The following is a 25,373-nucleotide window of genomic DNA, read 5'->3' as shown; positions in this document are numbered from 1 at the left end:
GGAAATCATGTTCAGACTCAAACCATAATTTTACTTCTTATGTTTTTGCCAATGGCATTCTATTAACATATTTTCACAATTACTGTGTTTAATTTGTCTCCCCAACACATTAACCTTACCCGAATCTATATTTTAAAAGCACAGTGTGAGTTATACTCATTTACAAGACTGATCCCTTTCTTGCAATGATTAAGCTACACATCTTATCCACTCTCTTTTATTTGGATTTGTTTAAGCAACCAAAGATAAATACGCCAGCAAAACACCTCAATTATATGTATTCCAACATCAAATTGAAATAGGATGAAGAGTTCAATTAAATAGTTTACAAACTAGTATGAAGAGAAAGCATACTGACTGATCTGATCTCTGTGTAAGAGGTGAAGCAGTACTAAACCAAACTAAGGTGATTTTTTCTTTAAAAGATGGTTAACAGACTCAAAACCTTGGCCAAATTGTTCATTTAGATTATGGTTCCAAGAATCCCCTGGCCAGCATATCCAATTTCATTATTCAAACATTGACATGAGTCACTGATTGTGTATCAACATTAGCAAAACTTTTCAAGGGAGATTTTCCTCCAGGACACTGTGACAGAAGTAGTCCACTGTTTCACAGGGGCTGTGGGTGGCATGTTTTGACCAGACAAGATCTGTGTGCCTGAGATTAACTCCATGGGAGTCATTAGATGGTCTCCACAATTTAACAAAAGTAGCTGCAGCCATAGCCTCCTTCCCCTGTCCCACTGGTATTTCACTACAGATTTAGCACTATGTACAGTTTTAAATTTTAGAATAGTAGGAGAAGGTGGCATATTCTCCCAGACCCTCATTACATGGTGGACTGTTGAAAATACTCTTCTGTTTGGTCTGGAAGAGATGTTATACTTGGGTAGGTGGGAGCAGGACATCAAGTTAAGACACCTCCACAACTTGAGACAGTTCTTCAAACAAGGGAGCCAGTTCCTTTTCCAAGCTTACAATCAATCCTACACAAGAAAAGGAATGGAATGAGAGATGGAAGAACAAGATCTGATCATACTGGCTAGAGCCATTTGTAAACATAAACTGCTCTCTCTCATTCTCTCACAAATACACATTTCCACTAAGAGAACTAAAACAAGTGTTTTGCACAACTAAAATGTTACTTCAACTTTTTATTACAGAAGGAAACACAAGAGGTGAGGGCATTTTCACAGCTGAGAACAGGCTAAATGCTATGCAGAGGTACTGTAGGATTCAGCACTAACCAAAGAACAGCCTTTGTTTCCCTTCCTGCACAGTTGGGATCAGATTGCTCCGCACACCAAAACAGTGGTATCTGCCCTCTACTGTGCTTTAGGGGAATCTCCACTGCTTCTTCTTTTTCAAGGTGGAGGAAGCACTAAGAAGGGGATGGAAAGGAGGTAGACCTTGCACGTCATATGAAGGGCTACTGGCCCAATCTCCTTATACACAGATTTGTTTTGCCAGCTTTGTCAGCAGGAGTTACAAAAATGAGCTTTCTGTTCTGATTGTTGGTGTGATTTGTCCTTCTCTGTCACTTAACTTTGGCACAGGATACAGGTATGGTTACTTTGTTAAATGCATCTGCATGGGAGAGAAAATACCTGCCAATTTCATACAACCTATTTTTACAGCTTTTTCTATTGCGGTTTTAATAGATTTTTAAAACAGATATTTCAAGTTTTTCAAAAGAAGTCTGCATGCCTCACACTTCAAATCTGGTAAATTGGATATTAAAGACAGCAAGTGTTTCTTTGATGTGTAAAACATACCTGTATTGGCACTGCTGCTAGCAATAAAGCTCACCACCAGAGGTAACCTATTGAATTGAACCACCTAAAAGAAAGGGGGAAATGATTTAAACATCCAACATGCAGCAAAAATTGTGGCACATGGAGTTCACGGAAATATTACATTAATGATAATCAGATTCAGAGCAAAATTAGATTGGATACAACTAGCTATTTTCAGTTGATCTTCCACTCAAATGAATTGTTCTGAATATGTCCTATTCAACCTGGGCTGGGAATCGTACAGCATTTGGGCTGCCTGCATCCCTAAGTCTCCAAACTGCAGTCCTTTATTGTCTCAGCATTCTCGGTATGTAACAAAGATATCCCCATGTCAATCAGATTTTCTAATATAAAGTTTGCAGCTGAATCTTGGTGTCAAAACTGCAGACCTAACAATAAGGTGCACTTGCAGCAGCACAACCTGGTCTTCAAAAAACAAAAACAAACAAACAAACAAACAAAAAACCCACCTTTAATTATCTTGTCCCCTATTCTACTGGTGCCTCGGTACTCTATCCTTTCCTCTTTCTGTTGTTGCTATTTTCATTCCCTTTCCCCATTGCCTTGTTCTTTTTCCTACTTCCTTCCTCAGAAGATGAAAGAAGAAAGGGAGATGCAAAAAAAAATTCCTTGTTGTTGCTGCCGCCGCCGCCGCCACCACCAGCTAGTTCACTGCAGACTTATCTACTTCCTACCTATGGGGTTTCAGCCTGTGGTACAAACATTTCCCTAGTCCTGCTGGGGCTCTGAAAACTCATAAGCAGAATGTTGGCACTGGTGGCAGCAATAAGGACATTTTTTTGTCTCCTCCATCTTCAGCAGGGAGGGGATGATGGTAGCAAGGACAGAAGGAGGACAGCAGTGGCAAGGGGAATGGAGTCAAGTGGTGGTATGGCCCACACGAAATCAGCAAGTCCTACAACTGGGCCTCCAACCCCCAGCTTATTTTTGTTATTGTGAACCGCCTTGGAGTCGATTCTGACCCACGATCCTGTGGATGAGACATCTCCAAGACTCCCTATCTTCTACTGCTCTGCTTTGGTCCTGTAAATTCATACCCGTGAGCTCCATAATAGAGTCCATCTATCTAGCATGTGGTCTCCCTCTCTTTCTACATCCCTCCACCTTTCCTAGCATTATTGTTTTTTTCTAGTGAGTCATTCCTTCTCATGATGTGAGCAAAGTATCACAATCTCAACTTTATCATGTTGGTTTCCAGGGAGGCTTCAGGGCTGATCTGCTCTAGTATCCATTTGTTTGTCTTTTTGGCTGTCCATGGTATTCTCAGCACTCTTCTCCAGCACATTTCAAATGAATTGATTTTCCTCCTATCCACTTTCCTCACTGCCTAGCATATACCCATCACTATATTAAATACACAAACTGGACATAACCTGCTGTATATCATCAAGTCAACCTCTCCCAGCTTGGTTCTTTCTGTGGTGCAGACAGATGCAAAACATACTTAGGAAGCCACCCATACAGTACTGAATAAGATAACAATGAGAAAACGGATACCCATGAAACAAAAACCTCTATGTTTCACAAAAAACACAGTGCATCAAAAAACACAGTGCATCAACAGTCATTTAAACTGATCAATGGTGAAGAAACATCTAAGAATATTCTGAATCTTGGGCAAAAGCTTCTGAAATAAATAGAGCCCAAACAGATATGTCTGCCAAAAAACAAAAACAGTCCCAATGAAAACTTCATCCTGTCACTTTGAAACTTACTCCTTAGGCAAAGCTTGAGCTAACAGCTTACCTGGTAAGTATTGTAATAACAGATGATACTCTTGTTTTTGGAAAGCCCCAGTTTGCTGCCCTGGTCGGTTGCAAGTGCAAAGGTTGATAAGAAACCAGGTCGAAGAGCATGCTCTGGAGCATTATCATTGGCAACTAGAACAAGAAAAACACTTTTTATCTGGCCTCTAACTCATGAGTCTAGCTCTTTAAAATTAGAAGAACAATGCTGCATTGTGGCATTTGAAAGCAGTAGAGTGTACCCTATAGGCTATGATCTTGCAACAAGATGGCACAACAAGATATGATAAGGGAAGGCAAGGAACATCACTGTGTTTGCATTAAGACATGCTAGAGTTTGGAAGAGTTACTGTTTTTGAACTTTTCCAAGGTCTCATTATTACAAAGTTGGGTTCATGTCAGTCTAGCATGATGAACTTTTAACTTGAATTCTAGCAGTTAAAATGTCTTCTGGCACATTCTGATTTCATAAACCAAGACCTGTTCTTAGGCAGGTTCTAAGAACTATTGCATTATATACAGCTTGGCATTCAGTGTGAGTTGCTTTCAGTTGTTGCTGGGGTACCACAAAGGGATATCAGCTCATATCATTATCTCAGTTCAAAATGCAAAGGGAATTTTACACATAGCTTCCTCAAACTGAGTCTTCTTTTTCACTCATCCTAGTCAGAAAAATGTGTCATGGTTGATGAGTGCATGTTTGTAATTCCTTATGACCTATGCTCACAGTGGAGGCCCACAGTTCAAACTTATGAGTATTCAAACTCATGAGTGTGTCCACACATACTGAATTATACTGAAAACAGACCCCAAGAATTGGCGGCACTCACTAGAAAAGATTCCAGCTTACAGCTATGAGAAGTGACATCATTCCTTCTTTTTGTCTATTTAAATTTTGGTGGAAATGTTGCTTCTCAGCAAACACTCAATTTGTGACAAGATATTGGGATCCATTTGTCCTGGCAGACCATAATTATTCCTTACCTTTGATAACAGGCACACCGTCTCTGTCAGACACTACAATGGCATGAAGACCTTCAACACTGGAAAAACAAAATAAACCAATTGCTCAGCAACCTGTCTAAAAGGACTATTTGACATTGATGCTAGTATCTTGTTTTTACTCCGTCAATCAATTATAACCTAAGACAATATTTTAAAGATAGTCAATACACTGCAGGATGGGACAAGAATTTATTATTTTAAAAGTCATTATAAAGACCTCACTTCAATCAAGACATCTGAAAGTCTCATCCAGGTTCAGATAATTCTCCCCAGAAAATAGCTTGATGTGGGGACAATATTTTTATTTATTTAGAGTATTTATACCCTGCTGTTCAGCCACAAAGACTCTCAACTCAGAAACATGGCCTACTGAATTTTTTGGGAAACCCACTTGTTTGTATTATTTATTTATTTAATGTGTTTTTATTTCGCTTCTCAGACTTAAAGTGTCCAAGGGTGGATTATGTATAAGCAACAGAAGACAGTCCCTGCCTGCAGGCTTGCAATTTAAAAGGATAGGAAGAGGGGGAAATGGTAAAGAGTGTACAAATATCCTTTCAGTAGGACTGGTAGCATAGCCCTGCTTCTCACTCCCCTCTCTCTGTCTGGTGCAGAATGCTGAAGTGGCTGCCATATATTCTACTCATGAGTTTCATGAAGAAAGAAGTATAGCTTCATGCTCAGCTTTGAATGCCAATGCCTTTAATGCTGCCTAACATTAGCATGCTGGGTCACTAAATGGCTGTTGTGCTCCAAAGAATTTTGTGCTATGGTAACAGACAGAAAGCATTCCCATATTCACATGACTGTCTTATGTTCAAGTACTACAGATTCTTCCCCAGCCCTTGATAGTGTACTTCCAATTTACATCACATATTTCAGAGGATCTTCCTAAACATTCTAGGTAAAACTTGTAGATTTGGGATGCAGCCAGGAGGGGAAGGAGAGAAAAGCAGTAGTGAGTTGAAGCTTGGGTTTTTCTGACTACTGAAATAACCAAAACCACAGATGCAGTCAGTGCTGGTTTTCTGTTCTCTTTTTCTAGCAAAGAGCTCCAGAGGCTGCTTATTCATTATTTGAAACTCCACCAACTTAAACACATTTCCTGTTGCTATTGTTAAGTGCCATCAAGCCAGGCTTCAATTGATGGTGATGCTATAAAGAACAGATCTCCAAGTGCTACAGTCATTCACAGCTCTGTTCAAGATTTGTAAAACTTTGTCCATAGCTTCTTTTATTGAGTTCATCCATCCACAATGTAGCCTTCCTCTTTTCCTGTCTTCCACTTTACCAAGCATTTTCATACTGTCTAAGGAGTTATGTTGTCATGATGTGCTCACATTACAATACAATACTCATTTTGGCTTCTAGTGAGAATCCCAGCTTTATTTGCTCTCAGAACATTTATTTGGGTTGTTTGTCATCCACAGAGCTTTCCTCTAGTACCACATTTCAAATGGGTTGATTTTTCCCCCTGTCTGCTTTCTTTATCACACATAGCAATGAAGAGTATTATGCCATGAATGATCCTGCCTTTGATCGTCAATGACATTATCTTTACACATGGGATGAAGGGCCTGTACAGACCAGCTCTTTGTGCCAGCCTGTGGATGGGGTCAGAGTGCAGCGTCAGCATGATGTAGCATCGCCATGCCTATGGCACCCTTTAGAGGCCGCAAAAAGGAGCCACTTTTTGTGGCTCCCTTTTGCACTCTCTGGAGGCTAGATTGGGGCCACAGTGTGCAATTGCCACGGCCATGATTTGGCCAGTAAAGGAGTGGCTACATGCCGGCCATCTGTACAGCCCCTTTATGTATTTTCTTCCTGTCTCCCCTTCCAAATCTAAAAGTTTCCTTTTGATTTCTTGACTACAATCTCCATTTTGATTCATGACTAAGCCAAAGTATAGAAAACCTTTAACAATTCCAAATTTCCTTCAATTTATTATTTTTGTTTTCTTAATATTCAGCTTTCCCTCTGATTTTGCACTTTCTTCTGTGACTTCCATCAGTAGTTGTTCTAAGTCTTGGCTATTTACTGCTTACAATGTACATTGGAATTCTATTGGTTTGTCCCAACCTGAGCAGACCCACTTAATCAAATTAGGTAAACTCAGTGGTTTCAATGGCTCTACGCTGGTTAGGACTAACAATAGATTGAGCCAATAGATTGGCTAGTGCTTGTGAGACAGTTTAACAATATCTGGAGGACTGCATGAATTCCACTTCTGAACTATGCTCAAAAGCCTATGGTAGTTAGTCCACAACACCAGGAGAAGCAGGGCAGGCAGATGGAAATGTACTAGGAATTTCTAGCATTTCATGTTGATGTTCCTTAGTTTGTTGTTTAGATGTCTGTAGAGGCAAGAACTTTGCAAGATATCACTGAAGAACATTAAATCCTACTAATTGCTGCCTTCATAATCATTACTGATTATGGGGACAGAAATCTCAATACACATTTACTGACAGGTGTAACTTGGAAATGCAGAAAATAGATCTCAGTAAGTACTTTACCTTGGCAGCTTTTTGTACAGGAACCTTTTTAGTTCCTAGAAACAGAAAAAGCAAAGACAGCATATTTTTAAGCTACTGATGTCACACATAAGAGTATCTTTATTTCATGTATATTAATTTAAACAAGGGTCCCCCACCTCTCTTTTGGAACCTAAAATAATTCGGGCACAAGAATGAGGAAACTTTTTCTTCTGTCAACAGCTGCATTCCCTCAGAACCTGTTAGAGGTCATCCGCTACTCACAATTGGTAAGGCCTGAGCCACAACTGGTCTGGACTAGTCTGTTCTCTCACCTCCCCTCTCTTTAAGAACTCATTTTTTCTTCCTCCTTCACCACCCAAATGACTAGCAGAAGAAAGGACTGATCAGTCTGGTGTAGATCTCTGGCAAAGTTAATTTTTGAGATTACAGCTTCCAGAATCCTTGGGGGATTGTGGTAACTGTAGTCCCCAAAAACAACTTTTCAAAGTTTTGCTGTTGCCAGAGAGCTTAACTGATCACTTGTAGAGGGCTTCTGCAATCAGGTTACCCAAGCCTGATCCAGAATAAGCTACTCCTTCCATCTATAACCATAAATGTTTCCAGGAATCTGAGTGCTCCATAAACTGCACTGAGAGTGGACATTTTGATGTCTACTCTTTAAAAACAGTATGATGGTAGAAAAGTCAGAATCCTGTCAAGGCACTGTCTGGCTAGTTGCTGCAAACATGAGTAATAATGATAGTTATACTTACATCTGCCATGTTATCAAAAATAATGATCATATAAACTGTCCAGATCACTAGGGAAACAAATAAACAAATCAAATCAAATTACACACTTTGTGACAAGGCAATAAAGCAGAGAAAATTACCAATTCCTCTTCCAAAGCTCTACCCATATTTATTTGGTGAGAATCATGATCATAGGGCTTTATTTAGGAACTCAAAGCCTACTGTTGTAGGCACACAGCATGAGGGCAACTCTTCAAACCTTAGCAAGTTCAGTTTGGAAGCAGCTGAACATGTGAAGCCCAAATCCCAAACATGGGATGACATGCCCTGAAACTTCCCAAACTGCAATTACAGTACATTTATTTATTTTCATTTATTAAAACATTTCTATTCCCCCTTATCACAGGGCCATGTCCAATATGAGAAACCAGTGTCAGTGACATCACACAGCTACCTAAGATCCAACTCTTTCTTGTGGCTACTCAGTGTCCAATAGTAATGAAAATAAGACTTCAGATTCTGCTGCTCTGATGTGTCTAATAGCAATCCCTATGTTATACAACAGATATCTTGAAATCTTAGGAGGGAAATCTATGTTTTTAATGGCAGCGCCACTAAAGGAAATTGCAAATTGGTGTCTGTGCTGGCTAGGGCTGATGGGAATTGCAGTCCATTAACATCTGGAGGGAATTGCACACTGCTGTCTTGTACCACTGGCTGTACTGGCGAGGGCTGATGGGAAATGCAGTCCAATAACAACTAGAGAGTCACACACTGACTATCCCTATTGTACTTGTTTTGATAGTCCTGAACTTGCAAAACAGGCCATAGAGCTAGGCTGGGGATCATGTGCCCTTCCATATATTGCTGGACTGCCATTCCCATCAGTCCTGGATAGCATAGCTATGGTGGAAAGTCCATTTAGAGCAGCGGTTCTCAACCTTTGGTCCTCCATTTGTTTTGGACTTCAGATCCCAGAAGCCTCAGCCAACTTGGCCAATAGCCAGGAATTATGGGAAATGAAGTCCAAAATATCTGGAGAGCCAAAGGTTGAGAACCACTGATTTAGAGAAAAGTAGAGACCCAAAGCTGCCCACATATTGTGATGGCAGGTTTACTGCTTTGGAAGCACATAAAAACAGTGGATGGGGAAGTAACACAAGCACTATGTATTTTTTGATGCTGACATTTGGTAATATTTATTATGAAATCAAGAATTGTCATTTATCAGTAATACTTCAACCTAACTCCACACTGTCATGTCCTCGAATGATAAATATTTAAACCAATTATGCAGTGTTGCCTGTAACAGGCTGAACATGGGGCAACAATACCAGTTCATCAGTAGATGATGCAATCAATACAGGTTGTTCTGGCTTCTGTTGCATTTTCAAGTAACATGTAGAAAGCATACTGCTTGACTGATTTTCCCATGCAAAACTCATCAGTTTCTACTTCCATATTGGACTGGCTAATAGGCCGCACGCTTAAGACAGGGATATTTTCAAAAAGCAAGGGTTCAGCTCCAGGAGCCAGTTTCTCCTATGAATTATTTGGAACCTTAGAAAAACCAGCATTTCATTACAACGTAGACTGAAAAAACATGTAGCTAATAATCTGCAATTTGGTTCAGCACTGAAATAACTGCATAACAATTTTTGCTGTAATCTTGGTACAAGAGGTCTTCTGTATTTGGGGTTTTTCAGATTTTGGAATACCCTTATTTGCATATACATAAGGAGCCATAATGAGTCTGGAGAGGGACTGTGGTCCAAAACACACTGCAGAAATAATCCAGTTTGAGACCTCTTTAATTGCCTTGGCTCAATGCTAGGGAATCCTGGGAACTGTAGTTTTGTGAGACATTTAGCCTTCTCTGTCAGAGAGCTCTGGGGCCACAATAAGCTACAATTCCCAGGATTCTGTAGCACTGAACCAGAGCAGTTAAAGTGGCCTCAAACTGGATTATTTCTGCAGTGTGTTTTGGACCTGTGGATCTATGAAATGGTGGGAACCCAAGTGTATAAATCCCACCGTTTCGCCAATCCTCCTGCGTCTCTCTCTAGTCTTACGAATACAGTGCAGATACGTAGCTCAGAAAGTTTTGGATTCTGTAGGAGAGAGACTAGATAGAGAGTGGAAGGTAAGGAGCAAGAAGGATTATGGGTGTTACAGTACTTTGGCTGCAAAGGCACCCATTGTATGAAAGCAACAACGCCTGAAGGGGCATCAGCCCAAAAGATCCTCCTGGCCACCTTCCCCAATAAAGGGATCCCTGTTGGGTGGATTATGGGTGTGACAGTACTTTGGCTGCAAAGGAAACCACTGCATGAAGCCAACATTGCCTGGAGGAGGGCCACCAGCCCTATATCTCCACCCAAAAAGACCCTCCTGACCACCTGCCTCAAGAAAGAAACCCTTCCTTAGTGGATTATGGGTGTTACTTACTTTGGCTACAGTGGAAGCCACTATATGAACCAAGCAATGACTGAAAGGGCATCAACCCAACATCTCCACCCCAAAAGACCCTCCTAGCCACCTTCCTCAATAAAGGGATCCCTGTTGGGTGGATTATGGGTGTGACAGTACTTTGGCTGCAAAGGAAACCACTGTATAAACCCAACAGACCCTCCTAAACACACACACATATATATGTATGTAGATATATATTACCAACCTTCTCTTTTTCCGGGCTCCACGCCTTATTAGACCTGCCAGCAGCGTCCCCTTTAAACCTCTGGCGTCATGTGACAGGCAAAAAGCCACTGCTGTCACGTGATAAGAGAGCCTCCCTTCTTCTTCCCCTTCACTTCCGGTCTGGAGTCCTGGGACTTCCGGAGAGCGAGAGGAGGGAAAGAAGGGACAGGGATTGCCAAACGTTGGTCCTCCAGAGGTTTTGTTTTGGACCACAGCTCCCAGAATTCCTGGCCTTTGGCCAAGACGGCTGAGGCTTCTGGGAGTTGGAGTCCAAAACACCTGGAGGACTAAAGTGTGGGAACCATAGGAGAGAGAGAGGGTTTGGTGGGTTCCTCTTTGCAGCCCATTTAATAAGGCTTTTTTTTTCTTTTTTAAAAATGTGGCTTTGGAAAAGTTACTTCTGGAAATACAGTCTGAGACTAACCAAAGTGCATTCAAAAACACACAACACAAAACAACAACAGAAGCACCTTGGAGACTAGCAAAAAGTACCAGACACAACTACATTCATCCCCCCCCCCCCCCCAAATAAAGCTGAAATAAACTGATTTTCCCCCCCAGACTTAACACAGAGCTGTGTCTTTGGGTTCTTGAAAAGCAGAAACCCAACCCTTAATATTGTATTATTATGGTTATTGTTATTAATCTGGGGTCTATGGTGGATTTGGGAGGGTGGGTTTGTGGGAGATTTTATTGTATTGCATTTATATTTTAATGTTGAAAGCCGCCTCGATCTCATTGGATATAAATAAATATTATTATTATCATTAATAGAAGATAAACCAGGCTAAGGCATGGAGTTTTTTATATCCCTATAACATGGCACAGTCAGGGTGACCAGTCATCCTCCTTTTCCAGGACACGTCCTCCATTTCAACCTTCTTTCCAGGAGGAATTCCAAAATGTCCTCCATCTTGAGCGTGGCTAAGAAGCATGAATTCGTATTGATATGACTGTGTCGAGCTTTCGTTTGATCATGGCCTCCCATTTTTCTTGCACATCCTACATTTTGCAGCACTTCGTCCTCCTTTGCGGTCACCTGCTGGGCTGCATAGTGGTTTGAGTGTTGGACTAAGCGGTCAGGGTGCCCAGATGTCCCAACTGCTAAGAAGGACAAGGCACCACAAATTGTAGGTCATGCATCGGGAAGACATTCCTGAATAAAAGCCAAAAACACTCATGTATAAATATAAATTCATGCTACTTAACTTAGGCATGGTCAAAATCATAGAATTACAGAGTTGGAAGAGACTACAAGGGCCCTCCAATCCAACCTTATTCTGCCATGCAGGAAATCACAGTCAAAGCACACACAAACACACGCACACCAGAGACAGCCATCCAGCCTCTGTTTAAAAGCCTTCAAAGGAGGAGACTGCACCGCACTCTGAGGGAGTGTCAGCCTCCACAGGCCGGTGTTAAAGCCAGCCTCACGGCATGATGATGCTCTGATACCGCCATTAAGCTGTGTGCCTGACCACATGGTGGGCGGTGTCATGGTGCTCCTTCGGTGCAGCGTCCAGATGACGCAGCACCAAAAGAAGTGCCAGAAAGTGCTGTGGCAGCGGCGGCAAAGGCTCCCTTTGCTTTTTGTGGCTCCTTTTTGCGCCATGGAAATGCCAGATCAGGGGCGCAGCATGTAGTTGCCGCGGGCCCAGTCTGAAGCTGAAAGGGGTGGCCTGTTTAGCCCCCTAGTTCCACTGTCGAACAATCCTTCTTGTCCAGTAGTTCTGCCTCATGTTTAGGTGGAATCTCTTTTCCTATAGCTTGTATCCATTGCTCTGTGTCCCAGTCTCTGCAAAGCAGAAAACAAGTTTCCTCCAGCCTGAATATGACACCCCTTAAAATATTTAAACAAGGCTAGTATCATATCACCTCTTAACCGTCTCTTCTTCAGGCTAAACATCCCCAGCTCCCTAAGTCGTTCCTCATAGGGCATGGTTTGGTCACCCTCATCTGGACACACTCCAGCTTCTTAGCATCCTTTTTGAATTGTGATGCCCAAAACTGGATGCAGTATTCTAGGTGAGCCTGACCAAAGCAGAATAGAGTAGCACTATTATTTCCCTCAATCTAGACACTAGAGGACATTTTGAAATTTCTCTTGGACAGAAGGTTGAAATAGAGGACATGTTCTGGGGATTTTAGTTTTGGGAGGCATTTCGCCTTCTCTATCAGAGAGCTGTGGTGATACAACAAACAATTCCCAGACTTCCACAGCATTGAGCCATGGCTGTTAAAGTGGTGTCAACCGGGATTATTTCTGCAATGCGGATGCAGCCTAGAAAGCTTCCCTCCAGGGTGCAGATCTCAAGAACCACCTTCTGCATGTTTGCACAATGTCTTTTGTAGCTTGGTCATAGCTTCTCCACACCAAGCAGTAGAATGGACTACATTCATGCCTCTCCTCCAGGGTACAGTAAACCGAAGAACATCCAAGGCTGGGGTTTCTTCTGCTTTTCAGCTAAGGCCCAGGCAGCTTGTGAATGCCTTAATTCCAAAAAAATGATATTGTAGGGCTTGGGCAGGATGCTCCATGAATGATGGTCTCTTGTCTAGAGCTTGGAGGGGGCTCCTTTTTGGCATGCTACTTCTCAAAGTCCCTTGGTCAGTATGGTCAGTCTCAGTAAACATCCTGGTTGGATTCTGGGAATTGATCTTCAAGAAGGGATTTTTCCAAGCTCTGTTTTGATTTGATAAGCCTTTCAAACCTTAAAAATGTATGGAAACTGCCACTGATTGAGAAGCACTCCACATATGCCCAGATGTTCTCTTTCATTACTTCACTGAATCCCAGTGTTTTGGGAGCCAAGCCAAAAATATTCTCATTTACAGAAGCAAGTCTTATCTGCTATGACTGACTATCCTCCTTTAGTGGAACCTGTTTTTAATAGTATGTAGAGCGAGGTCTTGTGGCATCTTTTTGAGACTAACTGAAAGAAAGAAGTTGGCAGCATGAGTTTTGTAGACTTGAGTCTACTTCCTCAGATGCATTTGATCAAATGCATCTGAGGAAATTGACTTAAGTCTATGAAAGCTCATGCTGCCAACTTCTTTCTTTCAGGTTTCAAAAGTGCTACAAAATTTCTCTACATAGATTCTACTGACTAACACAGCTGTTTTAATAGCTACAGTTCCAAATGTTTACAAGTATGTACAAGAAAATAGCTTGGATTTGGAGACTCTTTGGATATTTCATATTTTGCATAATGGTGGAAGAGCATCAGTTCATTTCCCTACAGTACTGCAGCCTGATATTTGGTATCCTAGAAGGCATCACAGGTAGCCTCCTGATCTACCTGCCATGAAAGCTTCAGCCATTTTGCCATGCTCACCTCTACCTGTGACTTTTTCCTTCTCTGTCCTGTTATCTGTAAATTCTGCTTTAGTGACTATTGTTGTGTGCCTTCATGTCTTTTCCAATGTATGGTATGTGACTCTATCACGGGGTTTTCTGGGGTTGAGAATGTGTGACTCGCCCAAGGTCACCCAGGGAGTTTCCATGGCTGAGTGGGGCATTTAACCATGATCTCCAGAGTTCTAGCCCACTGCTCAAACCACTGAATCATACTGGTCCTCACTTAGGCTGCATCCACACTACAGAAACAATCCAGTTTGACACTGCTTTAACTGCCATGGCTCAATGCTACGGATTTCTGGGAATTGTAGTTTTGTGAAACCTTTAGCCTTCTCTGTCAGAGAGTTCTGGTGCCACAACAAACTTCATATCCACAATTCCGTAGCACTGAGCAATGGAAATTAAAGCGGTGTCAAACTGGATTATTTCTGTAGTGAGGATGCATCCTTTTTAAAAAACTTTTTATTAATATTCTGAAAATATACAATACATATCACATTTTATTACATTTTAAGAGGTTATTTTGTATTTCACCTCAGTGCTCCCCTTCCCCGGAGCCATTTTCATCCTTATATTCCAAGTGTGGATGTGTCCTTTGTGTCACTTAGTGACTATGTTGAACCCATTTATTGAGAGAGGAATTATCAGAAATGTTTCCAGATTTGCCTATCCTGGACTCTGTTAACTAGATCCTGTCCAAAGTGGAGGTGAATTTCATTAACATCTCCTTCCCCAACGTCTCTAGAAGACTGGAGAACCTTCTATAATGCTAGCAAAGGACTACAAGGGAAGGGGAAATTCATCTCCCTCTCTCCCTTCCTTCCTTCCACTGAATCCAAATTTTTCTATGAGTAGTAAAAAACTTCAATTAGCAGTAGAACAAGAATGGATCAGACTCCTAAAGACTGTAATTAAAATGGTTAATATTCATATAGACTTAGTGTAGTTGAAAAATAATAATCAGTATATGAATAAGTTATTTCTTTTAATATGCCAGTACCCGGATAAGATGGAGCTATATAATCAGATAGAAATGTTTTATTCACACTGAAAATAATTTTATTTTGATACAAGCTTGATGTTACATTAGTTAAATTACAAATTAATTTTATTTTTTTAAACCTAACCATAAATAAACATCTCCTTTGTTTAGATGCCACCCTCAACTGCACAGATTTTCATTTGTAGGGCTTCCATTATAGGCTGCCAAAGCATGATTCACAAACAGAGCTCTCATTTTATCAGCACTTCCAAAAGTAACACTGAAGCCCCTTCAAGTTTTTAAAGCTGTTAGTAGATGTCTGACCATTCAGTCCTGAACACTTTTACTTAAAAATAACACTTCTTGTTGCCAGTATAGCTCATTGTCACGTTAAGCTTGTAGAATCTGACGTGTTTTAGGAAATCCAATCCAACAAATCAATAGTCACTATCAGATCATAATCCATGGGCAGCAACTTGTCTGAAAACATCATTTGTCTGTAGGACATTGGTTATTTTTCACAGTGTAGCTTCATGTCACTGGAGAATACCCATCTTTTATTCAGAATATATACTATGGTTAAAAATTAGCTAAACATGAGGACATGAACCCAGACTGCATCAACCACTACAATCTTGTTTGCAAATCTATGGGTAAGTATTACTTCTACACTGGGGGTAGATGGGCTTTAAGGATATTTACTTCTTTTCTCCAGTTCAAAGTGATAAGCAACTATTGCCTGTAGAAGGGTCCTGTGAACAAAGCATAGTTTAGCAAGATAAGCCATGAATTTCATTGTATGTGGGATCTCAACCAAGTTTCTACAATAAACCATGGCTAATGTTACTTGCAATTAACTGTTATACTTGCACTGGGCCATAAATTGGTGAGGAAGGGAATGGAGAAATGCAGACTATATGAAAACAGTGTGGAAAAATATCACACAATCAGATGCTGAGATGAAGCTGGAAAATATATACATCAGTGCACATAGACAGTACTGTAAAAGCTTAGGAGTAAGAATTTGGTGCAAAGAAGTGAGGGACAAAATACACGTACTTAAGCAGATTGTCAAAGTAACAAACACTCAACTAATCCTTAGTAAAGTGAACATTTTAAAAATAAGATTGTCTCCAAACTGATTAGTCATTTAGAGATATGCTTGTACATTCAAGTCATTTCTATCTTATGGTTACCCTAAGACGAACCGATAACGGGGTTTTCTTGGCAAGATTTTTCAGAGGGGGTTTGCTTTCACCTTTCTTTGAGGCTGAGAGTGTGTGACTTGCCCAAGGTCACCCGGTGGCTTTCTATGGCTGAGTGGGGGATTCAGGCCCTGGTCTCTAGAGTCATAGTACAGTCTTCAAACTACTATATCACACTGGGTCTACTTGGCTTTAAAAAACAGGGAAATTAAGATGCTGACAGATACGAGAATATTACCACTTATTGAATGACTGATGGATTCATAATTAGATCTTTCTTGTATTTTGTAAGCTGGTGATTATTTGATAACTAACCAGAGATTTAAAAGATAAAAATAGGCACAGTGCCAAAAGGAGAGGATTGGGAACATAGCAACAGCAACATGTAAACTCAGCAAAAGGCATCGAGCTCTGTCACTAGGCTTATGCTTTTAGCACATTAGTTAAGTCGAGACTATCAGGATACATATTTGGCTTACAGTGTGCCTTTACTTTACGCGGGGGATCCGTTCCGGATTCCCCTGCATAAAGCAAATTCCGCCTAGCTCAAGCCCCATTTGAATGAATGGGGCTCATACACACAGTGGTGCGCACACACGCACCATGAGCGTGTGCCCCATTGTTCCCTATGGGACGTGCCGCCCCTTCTCCCCGTGTGGCTTTCAGCATATGCTGAAAGCCGCATAAAGCACGCCCGCATATGACACAGGTACACTGTATTTACAAAGATGTCAAAAATGGGATAGCATGACAAGTTTTAATGAATTCAGGTGACTATTCTTAAAAAACCCAAAAACAAACCCAAATCCCATGCTTCAAGGGGATCTTTTATAAATCATGGTAATCTGGAAGGCAAATTAAGTATGTGCTAGTTCAGACCATAAGCCATGTAAACCAGGGGTGAGCAACTATGGAAGGCTAGAGGGCTGCAATTGCTCCCAAGGAGACTTTGGTGGGCCACCTTACTCCCATTTAAAAAATCCTCCCTCCAAGCACCCTCAAAGGGACATGGTCCTACTTTTGGGGCCTTCCTGAGCTATTTTAGGCTTGGCAGTGGGCATTTTAATAACAGAAAATGAACAGAAATCACTTTGTTTTTTTTTAAAAAGCCTTGCTGGGAAAGTTTTTCACACCCCAGAGAGTAACTTCATTAAAAACTTTTTTTTGAAGATTTTGCATTTTTAACTTCTTTTTAAAATTTTATTTATCTTATTCAGCATTATACAAATAAAACACAACAACAAACAAAATACGTTTTGTCTATAATTTCCAGGCATCACTCTGGGTCATGGCTTAATTTGTTTTTTCAACAACAACAATAAAACTCATCTGAAGGTTAATTATTTTTGACATTATTTTTTACTTCTTGATTAGTATTTTTTTTTTTTTACCTATGAGAGATCCAGAAGACCTCCAAACTTGGTGAAAATGCCCTCCCCATCTCCTAAAGGACATTTTGGAGCCTTGGAGGCTACAAAAATGGTCCTCTGAGATTGTACTTTTCCCACCCCTGATTTAAACTGAACAGAAACACTTTTAACCGTATGCAGCTCCACCAAAATGTGCTTCACCAAAAGCTGCACTCTTAACTAGGTGTAAACTGGACAATGAGTATGGAAGGGCTGAATTACATGTAAACTATCTGTGACTGGCTTAGCAAGCATTTTTGCTTTTTTCCTGAAACATGAATAGACAACATGTAGCCATCTAGATGTTGTTGAAGTCCCGTTATCGATAAGGGACACCAGTTGGCCATCCTGATTTCAGTTCCACATTTGACTGTTTACAGGTTTAGACAGGGGGAAATAGCTTTCATGGAAAGAGTTTGCCATCCACTTCCCCAACAACATAACTGTAATCAAAATCTTACAGCTATTTTCAAGTAAGAATAAAAGCGCAATTCTATGGTCAGTGTCTGGCAGATGTCTGGCACTGGAGGACCTAGAAATTCCTAGAGAGATGTTCTCTCAGGTAAAAGCAGTGTTTTTGTTATTTGCATTTTCCCCACATTCACGGGGGTCCTGTGCTCCTAACACCATCAAATGTGGAGGGGAAAGTGTATAAGCAGCTTAACTTTACGTATTATTTGGAAACAAGTTCCACTAGTTTCAACAGGTCTTATTTCAACTGTATGATTTGGACTGAAAGACAAACAGGCAGGCTCTTATTTGCACAAAGCTTTCTCACCACTCCTATCCATACAGCCCTCCACCTACAGAAAGGGTTGAAGGACCACTACAAACAGTGCATGATGTCACATGGTGAGCTGCAACAAAAGAAAGGAAATGATGGGAAGGAAAGACAACCTGTAAGAGGAGAATTGCCTTCTATGGGAAGAGCATAGGTTTACAATGGCAATGTTCACCATTTAAGATGAACTTCGAAGTAATGGGTGGGAATCATGCAGCTCTCCCAATGTTGTTGACTGCATTCCTACTATTCTGTATCAGTTAAGGCTGCTGAGACTTGGGAGTCCAACACTATAAGACTGCACGATGCCCTTCATTGTAAGTGACATAAGTTCCATGTATTACTATCATAAACTTTTAAACATATGCTCCATGAATACGAGTTCAGCCACAGGTTCCCCAGTATCATCATTGCTGTTACTTGTAGTTTGGGAGAACAGTGTTAGCAGATTAGCTTTTCTATCAACTAAATTCTCTGAGGTGAATCCATTCTGTTTCCACAAAACCATGGCAATGATCTTGAAAGTATTTTAACTGTCGGTTACCAATGGATTATTTAGCCTTTGTTTATCAATTGCTAGAAGATGGCTTTGTTGGCTCATGAAAAGCCACTTTGAGAAATTCAAACTTCAATCAATAAATGTCCAGGTGTATAGGTAGGCCCAGTAAAACAATGAAGTTGTTATAGATTCAAAGAATCTCACCCCATTGTACATAAGGTCCTTTAGTTGTGGCCTCCTTCGAAACCATTTGGTGATACAGCTATATACATCAGAAATATGGAAAGGATGGCCCCCAGATCCCTCTTGGACACCTCAATTTATTTATTTTTGGCAATAATAATAATAATAATAAAAAGATTTGCCTCCAGGAACAGTAATTTTACATTAATGGGAGGAGGAGGGATAGTGTTAAAAAAAAAATAGAAGTGAACTTAGTCATTACAGTTGGGGGGGGGGGATACCACACACACACACACACACCACACAAAAGAGTTGTGTGATCTGGGGCAGGTCCCTGGAAAACAAATTTGCTTACTCTTTTCATATATATTTGGTCGGAAGTTGCCCATAATGGCATATTTCCGATCCACGCAAATCCAACCATTCTGAAAGAAACCACTTAAGACTTCTGTCTCTGCCATATTGCCCTTATAAAATAGGAATGCAAGAAGTCTAGCAGCCAAATTTCAGCCCTTAAATCCATTGTAGGTTGCATTGCACCAGATAACACACACAAAATACAAAGCATTCTACAAACAAAGCTGGAAGTCCCACTTTGGGGTTGGGGTGGGGAACAAGCAAAGCTATAGCTCCTGGATGCTTACAGGAGTGAAAATACTGGCATATTTTACCATGGGGTGGAGGTGTATCAGTTATGGGCAGATTGAAAAAAAGGCCCTGGATGTCCCATAAGGCTCACAGGACTACAACAGCTTACTGTAAATTAAAGGAAACAAATTATGAAAGGGGGGACTCTTGTATATGATATTGCACATAACATTTAAGTAAATTTAATTATGAAGCAAATTTTGCAAATTTACACATACTGTATATTCTACAAAATAAACTAAACAAATGGAGTTTAAATATATTAGATGGATGATGAAGAAGGAAACCTATTTTGGTGAAGAAGGGGGCAAGAACTAAACAGAATCTCTTATATACATATTCTCAAGCATTATTGTGTATTGGACCCACACCTTGAATATGGAAGTGAAACAAATTGAAAGGAAGAACAATTATTCTGCTCAGTTATTGAAGCTCTTATTTTTAAACATTTTCCCCCCAATTGCTGTTACTTCCGCAACTCACAGCCATTCTGTTCTGGTATTCTTCTTCATCTGAAACGCATTTCAGATACATGCTACAAAAACTTTATACAAAAACAGCCATAATTTGGAACAGCAGCTATGAAATCATGATGGATGCATCCAGATAGTTAGCCATTGAAAGGCTCTCATGTGTTTGTAGAACTTTTGCTCCAAAATGAACAACCAAACTTTGTGTTCAAATAGTCCTCTAAATCAAAGGTAATGGATTTACGAACCTCTTTAGAAACATTTAATCTATTTTTTTTAAATACTTACCTATATGAATTAGATCTCACTGAATTCCTTTACTATGGGGAGAAATGGTATGCTACTGTTATCTCAATTAAATCCGTTGAAATAATTTTGCAGATTCCTACTATTTTCTAAGACAACCCACAGTTGCTGCCCGTACAACAAATCATGGAAAGTTAAAAAAACAAACTAAATATTTTTGTGGCAGAATTTGATGTGCAATAGCTTACAAACATTAGCTAAAATCCTCATTTCACAGGCACCAGGTCTGCAGTGTTCATGTTCTCCAAAACTGCATTTAGATTAGCAAGTGATTACATGCATGTTTTCTATATGCTTCCTCAAAATCTGATCACTTCCATTATTTAGTGCTACTCAATGCTCTTTATAAAAATATATCTTCCATACATCTGGACTGAAACACCTGCTATATGTCTTCTTAGTTGGCATCACTGGGCGAATGTGAAGTTCCAGGTACAACTGATAGCAGCAATTCAAGACAACCTGAGAATCAGCAAAATGGTTCAAAGGCACACGGCTGAACTTCACGAACAACTTTCTTGATCAGTCTAATGTCCAGGAAAATCAGTGCTGTATGTTAACAAAAATGCCAGGCTGCTAAATTGTTATTTTTAAACACCAATGTATATCAAGCTTGCTTCTGGAATCACAGCACATTCCATGCCTCCCATGTTGGAAGAATTTGTCTGTGACTCACATTTTAAAAAGGATAGTGGAGGAATGCAGCAGCAGTACTGGCTTTATTACACCAGGTTTTCTATTTAGAGTACCAAAGAACAGAATGCTAAATGCACTCAGTACTAAATGACATTTTTGTACATTTATCTTTTAGGGTGATTATGTTTCATTCAGCAAGAAATAGCCTGGTACATTTATTAACACTGTCACTGCTTAGATATGAAGTGTTAAATCTGCAACAGGAATGCTGATACTCTGGTAGAAAACTACTTTAATCAACCATTTTAATTACAAATCAAAATGGCTTATTAAGAAAAAGATACTAAATTTCTTCAAGCTAGAATTTTATGCAAAAAGTTGTTTTTTTCTTTCAATTCCACGCACTTGATATCTCAGTAAAGAACGATGTAGTCATATCATTTATTCCATCCATGAGATTAAAAGTTTTAATGACTCTAAATATGCTTTCTGATATTTCTTTAACATATTTATATACACACTAGTGTTCTTTTCCCACATGTATTTACATGGCAAGTATTTTAGAAGGAAAATCACTATGTCTACGTTTCTACAAGTGTAGCCAGCCAATCTGAGCTACTTCTTCCTTGTAGAAGAGTTCACAGAAGCATGGGAAGTAAAATTTAAAGGACAATTCAATGATGTAAACAAACTGTGTCATATATTTCAGACTAAAAGGCTATTAAATGATACTGGAACTTCAGGATAAGGTTTTTGGAAACAGCTACACAGTAGTTTTACATCCCGCTTTTTAGCTGTCATGACAGAACAGTATTTTCTCAGTTTACAGATTTTTTTTTCTTTTTAATCATATAGAGATTGTGTACTTCAGTGCAGTATGGGCCAAAACTCATCCTCCTCGATAGATACTGGTCAATCGTTCTAGTTCTTTGCAGTTATCCATAGAGATGGCTTCTGCTTTCCTTCGGAGTCGTTCATCCCGGTACACTTTTGCTGCATACAGTAAATCTGTTTCTATAAAAGCAAGAATCAAATGTAAGAAAGACAACAGCTGTGCACTGTTACATAATTCTTCTGTATTATACCAACATTAAATTAAAATAATTTAGACCATGTCCTATCTTCTAAAGACTGTCCTGGTATGAGTGAAACCACTAAATAGCAAGAGCTGCTATTCAATTCACACAATCTCTTCAGAAGGATAACATGCTTGATGGTAATGAAAGCCTCTGAAAGACCTAGGATAATCCAACAGACCAGCAGTCTCCTCATCTATCTACCAGCAAAGATCATTCCCAGAGACTGAACAAGTCAATTCTGGGACCAAAACAGGCATTTAGAAAATCAGTTTCAATCAAGTTGTTTCAGCAACCAAACATCTTGCTCAGGAAGGGCATGTTAGTCACTGGCCACTAGAACTGCTACCACCTCCATTAAAGAAGCTGCAACCCTGCCTAACTTAGCAAGGAATTTATGACATCCTGAACCCAATTGGTTGTCTTTTACCTGATAGATGTAGTAAGCCAAGAATGACTTGTAGTTGGCTGGACTTGGCCAAACATTCTTGAACTGTAAAAACTCAGTCATCTAACAAACAGAACCACATAATGATCTGTACACCTGTACTAATTTAATCTAAATCAAGTAACCTTAGTGTCTGGAACAGTACCTTCTGATAAAGTGGCCTGCAACTGAGAAAGCAGATCTGTGAGCAGTATCTGGATCTGATGCAAACATGTTAGGTTGAATTTACCTGATTTGGGTGACTGATAGCTAATTGCATAAATTAAATAAACTGACAGGAGCAGGGTGTATTGGTACAGTGGGGCCTTCCCTTGAGCTCCAGATCCCCCCCACGTAAGGGAAATTCTGCATATGCGTACGCCCCATTGTAAACAACTGGGTGCGTGCTCATGATGCAGTGTATGTGCCATGGGTATGCGTGCCATTTATTTATTCATTGCACAGCTTCAGTGTAAGCTTGAAGCTGTGTATAGTGCGCCCGCATGGGGCTTGGCTCTGTGTGTGTGTGTGTATTGAGTCTTAATGTGGCAGGTATTTGTTCTCACAAGTTCAAGTGGACCATTTTAATGTCTTCCACCTTTGCAGATCTCAATATAAAAGTAAGTGTGAAACTGGTGGGGATGTGAGAATAACCCTAACTTGACAGACCTTCCACAGGATACAGGTGGCTGAAACTCTCTTAAGTTAATTTCTCTTAGAATTCAAGCCCATTACCTCCTAATATCTGGAGTAATACAACATTTTAACATTATGCTTCTGTTTGAAAAATATTACATGCCAGCTGACAGTTCAACTTACTTTGTTGTCTCTCTTTCCAACAATTATTTCGGATATTTGACACATAGTCCTCTTCCACACTCTTTTCTACCTTCTGCAAATTTGTACCCTTATATTCATTTTTAAAGTCTTTGTTGACATAATAAGGAATGCGCAAGTTTTCTGTCTTCATCTCAATGGTCTGCCCTGATCCTCTGTAAAGAGACCCCATACTGATTGTTAGTCTGTATTATTATTATTTTATTATTAAAGTTGTATAGCACAGCATTAAAACACAATCATCAGTTTAAAAGGCCTGGCATTGGAAGGATAGTAGGGATGGTGCCATCCTGGCCTCTCTAGGGAGTTCCAAAGCTTGGGAGCAACCACTGAGAAGGCCCTCTCTTTAGTTCCCACCAAAGGTGCCTGAGAGGGTGGTGGACAGAGAGAAGGGCCTTTCCTGATGATCTCAATACTCTTGTAGGCTTATACAGGGGATATGTTCCTTCAAATAGCCTGGACCCAAGCTGTATAAGGCTATATAGGTAAAAACCCAGTACTCTGAATTGTGCCCGGAAACAGACTGGCAGCCAATGGAGCTGTTACAACAAGGGAGTTGTATGTTCCCTGTAACCAGCTCCAGTTAACAACCTGGCTGCAGCTCTTTAGACCAGCTGAAGTTTCTGAGCACTTTTCAAAGGCAGCCCCATATTGAACGCATTACAGTAATCCAGACGGGATGTAACCAAGGCATTTACAACCGTGGTCAGATGTGACTTTTCCAGGAATGGGCACAGTTGGAGCACAAGTTTTAGCTGTGCAAAAGCACTACCTGGGCTTCCAGGCTCAGCGCTGAATCCAGAAGTACCCTCAAACTACAAAGCTGAGTTTTCAGGGGGAGTGTAACCCCATCTAACACAAGCTGAATCCCTATTCCCAGATCTATGTCTTTCAACTGATTAGAACAGGGGTAGGCAACCTGCGGCCCGGCGAGGCCTTGGGACCGGCCCCAGCCCAGTCCTGCCGCTGATTGCCGCCGGGGCCTTTGGGGGGCAATTATCTATAGAAGCCTCAGAAACATGCATTTATATTAACATTTTTTAAAAAATCAGCAAATTTTTTCACGTGTCCTCCATTTTTTTTTTTTAAAAAAGTGTCTTCCATTTGAAAATTTTGTCCTACATTTGTCCTGGTTTATTTATGTATTTAATTTTTAAAAGTTATTTAATTATTTATTTTTTGGCTTCGGCCCCCCAGTTGTCTGAGGGACAGCAACCCGGCCCCCGGCTCAAAAAGGTTGCCTACCTCTGGATTAGAAGCACCTCTGTCTTGTCTGGATTAAGCTTCAATTTATTTGCCCTCATCCAGTCCATTATAGCAGCCAGACACTAGTTTAGGACAGAAACAGCTTCCTTGGAATTAGGTGGAAAGGAGTGATAGAGCTGGGTATCATCCGCATACAGGTGACACCTTACTCCAAAACTCCAGATGACCTCTCCCAGCAGTTTCATATAGATGTTTAAAAGCATAGGGGACAGGACTGAGCCCTGAGGGACCCCACAGGCCAATGGCCAAAGAGTCAAACAGGAATCGCCTAGCACCACCTTCTGAGAATGCCCCTCCAAAAAAGAACGGAGCCACTGTAGAACAGTGCCACAAAGTCCCATCCCAGAGAGGTGATTCAGAAGGATACCATAGTCGATGGTATTGAAAACCACTGAGAGGTCCAGTAAAATCAACAGGGACACACTCCCCCTACCCAGTTCCCTGTGTAGGTCATCCACCAAGGCGACCAAAGCAGTTTCTGTCCCATAGCCAGGTCTGAAACCAGACTGACATAGATCTAGATAATCTGTTTCATCCAGGAACCCCTGAAGTTGGGAAGCCATCATATGCTCCAGCACCTTGCCCAAAAATGGAAGATTGGAGACTGGTCTGTAATTATTTAGTACAGTAGGATCCAGAGAATTTTTTTTTTCAAAAGAGGTTTTATCACAGGCTCCTTCAGGCATGTTGGGACCCTGCCTTGCTGTAAAGAAGCATTAATCACTTCCCTTACCCACTCCACCAGTCTTCCTCTGGCCTGTTTAATAAGCCAGGAAGGGTAAGGGTCTAGTATAC

The 25,373-nt window shown here is 40.5% G+C and overlaps 2 protein-coding genes across 2 annotated transcripts in view; both read right to left on the bottom strand.

Moving 5' to 3' along the window:
- Window positions 1-201: 201 nt before the first annotated feature.
- On the bottom strand, window positions 202-10,602 carry LAMTOR3 (late endosomal/lysosomal adaptor, MAPK and MTOR activator 3). Its single transcript, XM_089526077.1, has 7 exons — window positions 10,476-10,602; window positions 7,820-7,866; window positions 7,086-7,120; window positions 4,549-4,607; window positions 3,566-3,699; window positions 1,778-1,841; window positions 202-988 (listed from the first exon to the last, which is right to left on the bottom strand). The coding sequence occupies exons 2-7, from the start codon at window positions 7,847-7,849 to the stop codon at window positions 915-917; spliced, it is 396 nt and encodes a 131-aa protein (XP_089382203.1). The 5' UTR covers window positions 7,850-7,866; window positions 10,476-10,602; the 3' UTR covers window positions 202-914.
- A 4,219-nt stretch (window positions 10,603-14,821) lies between these two features.
- The window catches only part of DNAJB14 (DnaJ heat shock protein family (Hsp40) member B14), a 31,231-nt gene continuing 20,679 nt past the window's right edge, over window positions 14,822-25,373 (bottom strand). The window contains exons 7-8 of the mRNA XM_089526076.1: window positions 23,295-23,467; window positions 14,822-21,986 (exon numbers count right to left, since the gene is read on the bottom strand). Of these exons, the coding sequence (XP_089382202.1) occupies window positions 21,862-21,986; window positions 23,295-23,467 (298 nt within the window). The 3' untranslated portion in view covers window positions 14,822-21,861. The remainder of the gene's footprint in view (window positions 21,987-23,294; window positions 23,468-25,373) is intronic.

This window comes from Sceloporus occidentalis, unplaced genomic scaffold (genome assembly GCF_023333645.1).
Source record: "Sceloporus occidentalis isolate IW3139 unplaced genomic scaffold, rSceOcc1.0.p SCAF_5, whole genome shotgun sequence".
NCBI lineage: Eukaryota > Metazoa > Chordata > Lepidosauria > Squamata > Phrynosomatidae > Sceloporus > Sceloporus occidentalis.
The sequence above is the reverse complement of the archived record's forward strand: the minus strand, read 5'-3'. Positions and strand labels throughout refer to the sequence as shown.